At 33.6% G+C, this 13,343-nt stretch overlaps 1 protein-coding gene across 1 annotated transcript; it reads left to right on the forward strand.

Annotated features, from left to right (window-relative positions):
- Positions 1 to 3,601: 3,601 nt before the first annotated feature.
- LOC131851462 (filaggrin-2-like) lies at positions 3,602 to 7,651 on the forward strand. Its single transcript, XM_059201966.1, has 4 exons — positions 3,602 to 3,657; positions 4,407 to 5,208; positions 5,983 to 6,520; positions 6,552 to 7,651. Exons 1-4 carry the CDS (start codon positions 3,649 to 3,651, stop codon positions 7,600 to 7,602), a joined length of 2,400 nt encoding a protein of 799 aa, XP_059057949.1. The 5' UTR covers positions 3,602 to 3,648; the 3' UTR covers positions 7,603 to 7,651.
- The last annotated feature ends 5,692 nt before the right edge of the window (positions 7,652 to 13,343 follow it).

Below are 13,343 nucleotides of genomic sequence, written 5' to 3' on the forward strand. Positions count from 1 at the left end.
AAATTAGTAAAAAAAACCTGACACTGGTCTAATAAATCTATCTTGCTTCCTCGACACTCCGATCAGTAGTAAACCTAATTTGTTAGTTATAATCTAAGTACAGTCATGATTATCATCATCATCAGCCTCTTCCTTATCCCATTTATTTGTGGTCATAATATGTTTATCTCTTCCATTCATCCCTGTTATCAGTTAAGTAATTCTTACATATCATCTTTCACACAGTCCATCCATCTCTTTTTCGGCCTGATGATTATATTAGTGTATATTATATTATATCCTCTTAAAGTCCTCTCCGATCAATTCTCCTGTTCCATTCAAACGGGGATCCAAATTACAATGACCTAAGCTGAGTTTGACACCCCTAGCTGTGCCCTGAGAATAAGTTCGTATCAGTCAGGCAGGAGTTTGCCTTCAGCCGCTTCATAAATCCTTCCTCGGATTTGGAGTGCCATCTGCACTTACCCTATCATTCAGTGAAGCTGTAAAGGCCAGGAGCGGCCGGGGAAAATATTTTAGTTCGAAAAAACAGTATTCTGTTAGAGTGATTAAGCTGACCTGATGGAATGAACTGTCGCCTATAAACACGAACTTCAACATGCATATCACATTATCGTGAGAAGCTTAATGAGAATTACAAATGCGTTGCCATTCCTTTGTTCTGTCACTTTACTTTGTAGTTTTGCTGCCATTTATAACCCTTTAAATCAGTCAAAATAATTCCCAAAGTGGTATATCGACCCCGAGGAGTCTATGACAAACTAGTAGTCATCTTGTTTTTATTTTATATTTTTAACACTAAACTTTACTACAGTTAGAAATTTACAAAAACTCAATATCAGGTAAGAATGGGGGGTCTACCCAAAATGGAAAAATATGGCAAGGGTCTACGACACAAAAAAGTTTGGGAACCTCTGCTTTAAACATATTAATCTATAATAGACCTACATGAATAAATATATTTTGAATTTGAAACACTTGGCACTTGTCTTAAAAGTTTTTACTTACAATCAATGTAGAGTATATTACTCTTAGGTATAGCTATAGCTAGAAAATTTATTAAATTAAATAATATATCTAATTTAAGAAATTTCAATAAATTAGGTATTAATCAATAGGTACTGTTACGGAAGGAAGGACTGTATTAGGGCTGGTTAAAAATGAGACACGTTCCTAGGTGAGGTAAAATAGGTGTAATCAGCTCGCTAGCAAAAATATAAAAAGACAATATAGCATAAGAAAACAAACGGTATATAAAAGCAGAACATCAAAATATAAAATTCAAATATATATAAAAAACAGAAACTATCAAAAAGGTTGCCAACGGCAACAGGTACTACTGAAGCAATTTCCACTTTTTCAGAGAAGCGTGAATTGCTCATAAAATCGAAGTGCCGTTAAACATAGTGAAACCTATTAAACTCCTTCTGCTATTAATAATATCTTATATATAAAATTCTCGTGTCACAGTTTTCGTTCCCATACTCCTCCGAAACGGCTTGACCGATTCTCATGAAATTTTGTGAGCGTATTGAGTAGGTCTGAGAATCGGCCAACATCTATTTTTCATCCCCCTAAATGTTGGGGCTTGTCCACCCCTAATTTTTTTTTTTTTATTTAAGTAAAAACAACGTTTGCCGGGACAGCTAGTATATTTATATATAAAAAATTCGTGTCACGTTATTCCAGCGCGATGGACTCCTGAACTAATTGCAAATTTTATTTGCACATTGTGTGCAATTTGATCCAACTTGAAAGATAGGATAGCTTACATCTCAATTTATATTCGCAATATTGTTTTATTCAAGAACCTTAGACACAGCAGCGCGTGGCCGGGTCTGCTACAATATATAAAATTTTATATGCATATTCAGTAGATCTGAGAATATGCTACCATATTTCATACCCCTATAATTTTTTTTTATAATGTTGCATTAAAAATACATACAACCCAAAATTTTAACCCTTCAATCACGAACCCCTATTTTTTAATAGCGATTTTAATTTATGTGGCAAAACAACGTTTGCCGGTACAGCTAGTATTATTAGCATATACATATACAAAGCCAGTGAACAATTATGTTTTCCTCTCCCAATATTCCCCAACAGCTATTATATCTATGGCTACATTTCATATCATTATCACAGTTTTGAAAGAAATAAAACATAGAATTATTGTTTATGGTTTCAAGTTGATGTGGATTATGGTTTACGGGAAAGCATCCGCTTATCTGACACCATGATTTAGTAACAGACATCCAACGCTATAATTTCATATAGTTTCACAATTACTGGTAATAGCGTAACAATATTTTATTAAACATCATTACGTACAAATAGTGATGCTTACAACAAAACTAAATTATTATTACTAAATTATTAAGTAAACTAAACTACTCAATTGTTTATTTTTCTAAATATTTTGAACTAATTTATATTTTATGCTATACAAGTTTATATCGCAAGTTCGACTGACTTTTCTTTAATAAAAATCTGTTATTGTCATTCTTCGAGACAAACCAAACATTTCTTTTTTTTTTATTAGTATATATATTTTGAACCTAAAATAAATATAAATATTTTGTAGTATATATTTTCGCAACACTTAACAGTTTAAAAAGGATTCATTCAAACTGTCATCCTCCCTTTCTGTTTTAACTATCAAAACACACTGTACTCCTGTAAAATCAAATATAAAAATACAGTCCAAACATATTAAAAGCATATTTTGTTTTAATATATACACCGCATATTAAATTCAAGGCATTCTACACTTTTATATATAAACGCGACTTAGATAAGTACTAACGGGTACAAGAAGATATATAAAATAGGGAACACAACCAACCCAATGTTACCTTTTCACAAGTAATGGACCTTCCATTAGTTCTAAAAAGGTAACAAATAGACACACATACTGTTAGTAGAGTATATATAGTATTAGTATGGATTGATAGTTTGTTAATTGAAATGTAATGTAATATATGAGAAATAAGTGAAATTATTAAAAAAATATTAATTTTTATTAGCACAAGCCGAATTTACTCTGATTGATTGATGAAAAGTTATCAATCAATCAACCATTCAATCAAAATAAGTTCGACATGTGCGTGTAAAATTAATTAAATTTTTTTAATAATTTTAGTATATTCTATTTAATTAAGAGTACTTACAAAATTGGGTTGTTATAATACATAAAAAAATAGAAATTAATCATAAAGTTTCGATAAAACATTGTTATAATTGTATCGAAAACAAAGAAATCTAGATCAATCGAATTAGGTCTCTTTATCTTTAAATCGATTAATGATTAACGATCTATTTGATTTGAAATCGAATGATAGTATTGTATTCGTATTTCATATGTCAATCAACGGACCCCTAAACGAAAGCTGACCAAACAAAGTAAATCCGACCATCTTGGGCTCACACACACACATTACAGAATAATTAGTGTATTGGTAAAATCGATCGTTCGTTGAGCAACACACAAACACACACAAACTAGAGGATCTTCTACGACGAGTCAAAGGTTAGGACCGTGAGTCTGTGAAATACGGTGAGCGAATTTAGATTCATATAAATAGGGTACAATCTGCAAGATGCAACATTCAGTATTCACTTTCTGGCAAAACAACAGCTTTTGATATGAAGCTGGTAATTAGTTTATTTTATAATTAAAAAAATAATTTAGTTTTTATAAACTTCACATCACTAAAGTTATTCTAAATTTGAAATAAAAGAAAATTGTATTAGTATTCTAAATTTAAAATTTCTTTTCATGTAATGTGTTCAATTTAATGAAGTGTTACTAATAACAGTTTCTTTAACGTTTCTTGTTTTTAACTAAATATTAAAAACTCATGTTTTAAACATTATATAGTGGCAATAATAAATTTAGCAGGAAGTGACTTATATTTAAAAAAAAATTGTGTCAACATGCAGAAGTACTAGTGAAGTGTAATTTAGTTTTACGACATTATTTCGACAATGTGTTGTTCTTTTTTTAATAATAATATAGTTTAATAGATACTTTTTAAATTAATCTCTTCTCTCTCTCTCTCTTTATTATTGGACCGTGAACGTGCAGACAAACTTAAATATTAACATTTATTTTTATTCATTAAATCTTATTTAATTTTTGTAGAAAAGGCGGGCCTAATGTATTTTTATATATACATATATGTAGTGCAGAGATACTCGAAGGCAGTTTATTTAAAAATGACTTTTACTAACTACTTTTATTAACTCTTCGCTGATATTATTTTGAACACATTTTATTTATATTTCATAAATTCATAAAATCTTTTTATTATTTTTTTAAATAATACAATTAGGTTATTGTTTTGTCTCATTGTTGGAAAATTGTAGTTATTATGTTTTACTAATATTTAATTTTGTTACAGATTTTAGTCTTGTCAGTTATAGCCTGTGGCTATGCTGCAAAGTTAGACAGGACATACTTGCCACCCGCAAGTGCTGCTAGTGCTGGAGGAAGTCCTGGGTCTCTGAATACTCCATTTGGTTCAGGTTCTGCTGGCCAAGGATCAGGAGTAGGAACATCTGGATCAAGTGGTTTTGGTCAAACGGGATCATCTGCATTCGGACAAGGATCAAGGCCCTCGGGCGTGTCTGGATTTGGTCAACCTTCAGGAGCTTCGGGCCAGAATACATTTGGTCGTCCTTCTGGATCTGCCGGACAGTCTGGATTCGGTCAGCAATCTGGTGCAACAGACTTTGGTAAATCATCTGGAGCTTCACAATACGGCCAGTCTTCTGGGGCTCCAGGTTTTGGACAGTCAGGACCTTCCGGTGCTGGAATTAGCCAATCTGGTATTGGACAAACAGGCCAAGACTTTTCTGGACAGGCATACCAACAGTCTGAACGTGCTCAAGCCGATGCGGACAGAAACGCTGAAATTTTAAGATACGACAACCAAAACGACGGTGAAACCTTTTCCTACAGCTTCGAAACTTCCAATGGCATTTCTGCTGAAGAATCTGGTGTAGCTACAAACGGTGTCCAGGCTCAAGGTGGTTTTTCGTATACTGGCGATGATGGTGAAGTATACAGGGTGACATACACAGCTGATGAGAACGGCTATCAGCCTCAGGGTGACCATCTTCCGACTTCTCCCCCAATTCCCGATGAGATCCTGAGGTCTATTGAAGAGAACGCCAGAGCCGCTGCCGCTGGTACACAAGAAGGTAATTAAACGTTTTTATTTATTTTTATTGATAAATCTTTTAGTTATTTTATGCTTACAAGATTTAGAGATGATGTACTGATATTATCAAAATATTTATCAATATAATTGGATTAGAAAGTATACATGATCAACACTACGGCAATTACGTCACTATATGACATACGTGATATACTCATGCGTTATCATTACAGAGGATTAAGATGTCTTGCCTCTTATCCTAAATATATGTATGATTTTCAATAATATACCTATTATGAATAGAAACTTATACATAATTTTAATTCAAACACAGTTAATGTAAGCACTTATGAATAATCATACTAGTTCCAAAATCAATTATGCAAGTAATTAAATACCAAATTATTTATTCATGTAAAACATTTTAGTCACTTATGCTAGTCAAGTTTTTAATAGGTATTAATATTTTTTCCACTATCGTTCAGTTCAGTCTATAGATTCAATTGTGATAATATCATATCAATGATGTTTTTTACGTTTACATAGAATGCTTACTTTTTTTAATGCTTTTAGTTTGAATTTGATCAGGTTTTTGGCCACGTTTATTAAAAATTGTAAAAACTCAAAACATTATTCTAAATATTCAATTAATTTTCTCTACGCGAATTTCAAGTGTATTCTACATGCCACATAAGTAATATTAAGTATATGTAATGTATAGATAAGCTTTGCAGTGTATTACTAAAAAAAAAGTACACTGATTATAACTTATAAGACAGTGTTATTTTTTTTAAATGAATAATGCTATTTTCAGGCGCTTACCGTCCCGAAGAATATGAGTCTGAGCCTCAACAATATACTGGATCTGCTGCATATAGCCAAGGACAAGCTGGCGCTCAAGGTGCTGGTTACCAGCGCCAAGGATCTGGTCAAGGTCCATCTCAGCAATATGGAGCTCCTGCAGGCTCTTCTTCTTCCGGTCAATCTGGCAGCTCCTATAGTCAGAATCAAAGAACCCAAAGTCCTTCTCAACAATATGGTGCTCCTGGTGCTTCTTCGCAATTCAACCAAGGAGCCGGACAACGCACAGGTGGCGCTTTTAACCAGGCTCAGGGATCGCAAGGCAATTTGCAACAATTCGGCAGTTCTGGTGCATCCCCATCAGTGAATCAGGGTCAAGGTCAGCGAACCGGTGGTGCCTTTAATCAACCACAAGGATCAGCTCAAGGGCCATCTCAGCAATACGGAGCTCCTAGCAGCGGACCTTCATTCAACCAAGGACAGAGTGCTAGTCAGCGAAATGGTGCTATCAATCAACGACAAGAATCAGCTCAACGTCCATCTCAACAATATGGACAAGATCTACATTCAACCAACATCAAGCGCTGGGCGAAATGGTGCTATCAATCAACGACAAGAATCAGCTCAACGTCCATCTCAACAATATGGAGCCCCTAGTAGCGGATCTTCATTCAACCAACGCCCAAGCGCTGGTCAGCAAAATGGTGCTTTCAATCAACGACAAGAATCAGCTCAACGTCCATCTCAACAATATGGAGCCCCTAACAGCGGATCTTCATTCAACCAACAGCAGAGCGCTGGTCAACAAAATGGTGCTTTCAACCAACGACAAGAATCAGCTCAACGTCCATCTCAACAATATGGAGCTCCTAGCAGCGGATCTTCATTCAACCAAGCCCAGGCCACAGGTCAACGAGCTGGTACTAATTTAAACCAACCTCAAGGCCAAGGTCAAGGCCCATCTCAGCAATATGGCGCACCTAGCGCTTCTTCAGCTACATCTGGCTCTGACAGACAATTCGGCCAATATACTCAAGGAAGCCAAGGTAATGCCCAGGGCCGTGGATCTCAAAATCAAGATTCTGGATACCAGTACAATCGCCCACAGGGTGGTTCTCCATTTGGTTCGAACCAAGGTCCTTCCAACACTCAATTTAACAGACCCGGCCAAGGACAAGCTCAGTCTAATATCCCTGGTTCTAACAGCCAAGGAACTTTTGGATCGCAGGGAACCACAAGCCAAGGACAGTTTGGATCTAGGCCATCTGGACAATCTCTAGGATCTACTTCAGGATCTGTAGGTTCGTCTGGAAACCAAGGATCGTTTGGAACCAGTTCCCGACCTGGACAATCTTCTTCTATTGGAACAGGACCTTCTCAGGGTTCATTTGGAAACGCCGGCACGGGAAGCCAATCTAGTGGATCAAGACCATCCGCAATAGATTCTGCTCCTTACCAATATAATAAACCTGGATCCCAAAGCCCTAACCAGGCTCTTCCTTCAGGGGGTTCAACTCAGGGTTCTTCCGGAAGACAAACCAGCTCGCAATCCTCCAGTGCTCCAGCTGGACAACAATTCGGAGGTCCTCGTCAACCACCAAGCTTCAGCCCTGAACAAGGATACGTATACTAATACCAAAGTCAATGATAGTGAAATTCTAGATAGGTTTATTAAATGAGCATTTAAAAAAAAATGTCAAAAAAAATTGTTAAGTACACTTATTTTTATTTTGTACATAATAAGATTGTTATGTATAGAATTTGTAAAATAATATCACTATGTGATTAAAACGAATAAATTAAAGCAACATAATATGTATTTCATTTCTTGCCACATTTCCATACTATTATTATAAAGTTTGTGAGATTGTAGGCAGTAATCTCTTTTCACGGCTTTGGTGGTCAAGCGGCTCAAGATTCCGCCTTACTTCCGATAGTCGCCGATTCGAATCTTTGCGCGGTACAATCATTTATATACTATGTACAAAATCTCTTTATTTGTATCAGTTGTCTGGTGCCCATAACACAAGCTTTAGCTAGCTTAACTTGGGTCAATCTAGACCCAAGTTAAATTGAACGCTGTGTGAATTGTCCTGAGATTATTATTATTATTATAAATTTTTGGATCTACTGAACGGTTTTAGAAAATTCTTTTGCCATCAGATATTTAAGAGCACAATAGATCTCTGTAGTTATCTAGGTTTAAACCACATGGTACTACTCCAAACCCCTGAAAAATAAAATACCAATAGAGAGCCCAGTTATTTGAAAATGTCGTCGGCTTTATAACATCACGCTATGACTAGTAGAAGCAGAGCTGCGATAAAAGATGTAGATAATCCTTGAACAAATTCGTTCCGTATCAAGTAATTCCATTACTTGTTGTATAATTGCTTAAATTATATATACACAGACAAATATAGATGTCAATAATATTAGTTAGCTTCTATAGGTCTACTTTATTAGATAGACGTTATATATATATATATATATATAACTGTACTAACGGATTAGACAGACGTTGTCTTGCAAGGAAAATCACTTACCAGATCCAATAGTTTTAAAACCATTCAAAATCATCCTACCTGGATGATTTTGAATGGTTGCCTATTGAAATATACGCAAAATTCCATCCACATCGGTTCAGCAATAGGTGGCAAATACACGTACAAAAGAATGATATTTAAGTGACACGCGTATTAGTCAAACCATTATTTACTATGTCTTAATAGCAATTGTTTCTACGTATTCAATACATTGTATGTGTAATATACATACAAAATTGGTAGTCGTTTTATTGTGTAAATTACCAGCACGCACGCTCCAGGCTGTCCGGCGGTCAGTGATGCTAGAGTAAAGATTTCCCACCCAGATTTAGTCAAATTTGAAGCGATGTGGGGAATTTTGAAGGGAAGAAATATGTGGGAGTTTATGAGTTGAACTTAGGATTTTACCCAATATTAAATGAACGATATCAACGTATCCAAAAGGATATGTTCATATAGGCCAAAATAAAAAAAAACTTTAAACGAACAAGAAATACAAGCACAAACACGGAGACTAAAAACATTACCAGTCTCCGGAACAGATCGACTAGAGTTAAAGAACGAATAGCTATTAGGATTTTTAAGGAGTTTTCTTCAAAGTCTGAATTTTGGGAGGACGTTAAATATTTGAGGAGATTACAAAACATCTGGCAACACTACCAGCGACCATTACTCGTGTCATTGTTTACCATGATCTCTCTTGACTACCCTAAGGCTATATGGGAATAACTAGTACACCATTTATAGGTACAAATATGTACTGCCCGCGTGTTAGTCCAAGTGACATTGAAAATCTTTTCCTTCATACATGCAAATTTATGATGACTTGTTCAGCCGTGGGGGTCTTGATAAGGTAACAAATTCACGTTTAAGATATTTAGTAGTAAAGTATACAAGTATATATTTTTTCTAGAATATTCTGATAATTAAAATAAGAAATGACATTTATAGCAAACCTATTGATGGAATATGATAGAAATCGAGTAGAGAGGGGTCTGTTTATGAAAACTTCAACAAATTTGATATGGGTGTTATTCAAAGAATACTAGTTGTCCTTTCTTCTGACATTGCGCTTTGTGTTTTTGATTGTTATGTGCGCTGATACAAGCTTCTTCCTTATTCCATTTATTTGGGGACAACGTAATACCTTTTTCTCTTCCATTCATACTTATTCGTAGTCATCTCGTTATTTACTCTCTTTCAGACCATATTATCTTTCACATAGTCCATCCATCTCTTTTTTAGCTTTCCTCTCTTTATAACCTTTTGATAGATTTCTTTCAGTCTGTAATTATTAAATTTTTGTTTAGTTTTTTTAAGATTTATTATAATTAGGTTCGACATAATGAGGTTGACATGTTTGCTAACAGTAACCCCAAATTAAATTTAAAGATTAAAAAAAATATATGACAAACACATTTAATGCTGATTTAATAAAAAATAGATTTTCAATCCATACAAAGTTTATATAACACTTATAAGGTGAATAACTTTATAGATTGCAAAAAGAATAGTCAAAATCGGTGTCCTATTTTTGTCCTACTCCAAAAATAGAGGATTCATAACTCCGTCATTTAAAAACCAACTAGCTGTGTCCACGGCTTCATCCGCGTGTTATAGTTATAGTGATTTTGACCAAATAAAGAAAAATATTAATTACAAAGAAAAAGGTATCTATTTAGGAAAACCTATCTGTTTATTTGTTTCAATTATCGAGTACCCATAACACAAGCACTGCTTAGCTTGGGACTAGATGGTAAATGGTATATCTGGTTAAAACTTTTGTTCTAAACATTAATGATATGTTAATTACAGGTTTGCTAATAATAAAATAGGCTTGCATACATCATAGTAATTATAAGACTAACTTACTTATAACACGAATAGTGCGTACGTACCGTCTGATACAAATATTTTGAAACGATTTCATTGCGATGTCGAAACGTTATTAAGGAAAGGATCGTGTGAAGAAGCCATTATAGTCCGGTCAATAGATCATGCGTTGTAAACCGATGATAAAATAAAAGATTGTGAATATATGTAAAATATATATGTACATATATTACATTACATATTATCGTACAGACGACCTCGGTGGTCTAGCGATCTAGCACACCGTTTACGACCGATATTTGCGGGTTCGATTCCTCGCACGGTGCAAACATTTGTATTCATGAGTATGATTCTTTGTATCGGTCTGGGTGTTTTCTATGTATATAATTATAATATGTATATACTAAAAAATAAATCTATCTATTTGTATCAGTTATCTAGTACCCATAACACAAGCTTTAGCTAGCTTAATTTGGGTCTAGATGGCGCTGTGTGAATTGTCCTGAGATTATTATCATTATAATATGTACGTATTTCATTCACTCATAATTTAAGATCTACGCTCTTGTCGGTGGAGCTCTTGCCACTTTCCGCGATCTTCCATCATGCTCTTTAATTCTTGATACGACACGACTCCCATTTGTATATTACGTATATTATATTAAAAATGAAAATAGATAAAATTCAAATTAATAAATCCGTAATTCATAATATTTATAAAGATATGCTTAAACGTATTTTCTATTCTATTTCTTTATATTAATGTAATCTTTATAATAAGGTGAAACTTACCACATAATTAAAAAATATTTTAACAAGTAAATGCGTAGATTTTAATTTGATTTGATTTTTGATTGTGTACAATAATTTAAGCATAACAAAATCAAACATTTAAAATTATTTATACAAATAAATAAAATTGAAGAGTCTGATTGAAGTTTCGAATTAACAGCTTGTCACTACACTTATATGCTAATACATATATGTACTTACATTAAAAAAATATTTTAAACATTATTGTGTCTGTCTGTTTGTTTGTTCTTGCTAATCTCTGAAACTGCTAGATCAATTTTGACGGGACTTTTACTTCCTGTTAGCTAATGATACAAGAAGTAACTTAAGCATTATTATTTAAGAAGTATTTTTATTTGAATAAAAACTTAAATACCACGGAAACGAAGTCGCAATAGACAGATATTTTGAAATAAAACTTAGGTTACTACTTTATTTATGTTAATAATCTAACTCCACGCGAATAAAGTTGCAGGTAACAGTAAGTTTAAAACAAAAATGTTTTCGCGCCACGATCCATTGACCCGACTATAATGAGTTAAAGATAATTGAGCCTGTATCAGTGTGAACGCGCGCTAATGATAGTAATCGTGATATTGATTGTGACGTATTGCGGCGGCGCATGTGGGACCAGATTGCCTGCTCACGAGACAGTGAGCACATGCAACCATTACAACAAATCAAATCAAATCAAATCAAAAATTTTTTTTTTTTTAATGTCCAGCATTATCGAATTTAGGGTTAATAATGTTCAAACTTATAATTTAAATTAATTATGGTCGAATTTCGACCACTAGTTTGTATAATTAGATAGCATGACTTGTTTTTTTCCCTTCTCTTATATTATATACTTTCTCTATCCATCGAAAGGTAGTCTGGAAGAAATTGCTTATAGTTAATAAGTATTTACTATAATATTTTATCAATAATCAATACATAATAATTCTCAATCAATTAATTAATTTGATTAATCATGATTAAAAAAATTTATTGCTATCATAATTAACGGGTTTTAATAATAATCATTAATTCGTCTAGTTATGCCTCTGCACCATATTATTTCACTTCCTTTTCTCAACTGAAGCACAAGTTACAAAGTAAACTGCTTTAATATTGAATAATTAATTCTAAGGTACGACACACACGACTTTTTAGAAAATCTAATAACCCAAAACTTACTAAGTAAACTTACAATTAAAACTTGTAAAACTCATAATAAAGCACTATGTTATTTTTTTTTTATTATTTCTTTTTTATTTCAATATTACAACAACATAACAGCATACTTAATTGTATTTGGCTAGTATTGTAACAGCAGGCTCTTATGATTAGAGATGAACCCTAGTATAGTAATAGATTGTTTTTTTAATGAATATAATCCGGTCCCATCTTAGTCGTATTTGATTTCCCTCCTTTACAATGATAAATTTAAACCTTTTTGTATTGAAATAGACATTATTAAGTATATACCTAAATTACATAAAATATGGTTGTTGGAAACTCTTACATCCTACTGGACATCAGTGTGAGATGATACAGGTCAGTTAGTCCATCGTTTTGAATTCTCTAGGATTGTTATGTCAAACACCTCTGGCTGTTTATTATAGTAAATTCTCAGTAAGAGCAGGTTATTAGCCTAGTCTACTAATACTACGCTAGTCAAATGGCAAACGAAAATAGGTTTCTACTCATGGGAAATGATTGCTGCCACCCATAGGGATGTGCAATAACAGAGTAATTGCAAGTATATTGTTGCCCTTAAACAAAAACATAAATATATAATGCTGGAATATATTTATTTAAAAGAGCTACTTAAGTTTCTTCTACTTGTGATGAATCCGCTTTCCGAATGAGTGGTAGAATTAAAAAATATATGATAATTTGTTTACATAATAATAATCATAATAATCTCAGGAAAATTCACACAACGCCATCTAGTGCCAAGTTAAGCTAGCTAAAGCTTGTGTTATGGGTACTAGATAACTGATACAAATACATAGATTTTTTTGTAAATACATACATATTATAAATAGAAAACACCCAGACCGATACAAAGAATCATACTCATGAATACAAATGTTTGTGTCGAACCCGCGACCATCGGTCGTAAAGCGGTGTGCCAGACCGCTAGACCACCGAGGTCGTCGAATGTCGAATATAATGTCGAATATATATATTGCACCTGATGTATTACAGAAATTAA

The sequence above is a fragment of the Achroia grisella genome, unplaced genomic scaffold (assembly GCF_030625045.1).
Source record: "Achroia grisella isolate CSIRO2021 unplaced genomic scaffold, CSIRO_AGI_Agris_v1 utg783, whole genome shotgun sequence".
Classification (NCBI taxonomy): Eukaryota; Metazoa; Arthropoda; class Insecta; order Lepidoptera; family Pyralidae; genus Achroia; species Achroia grisella.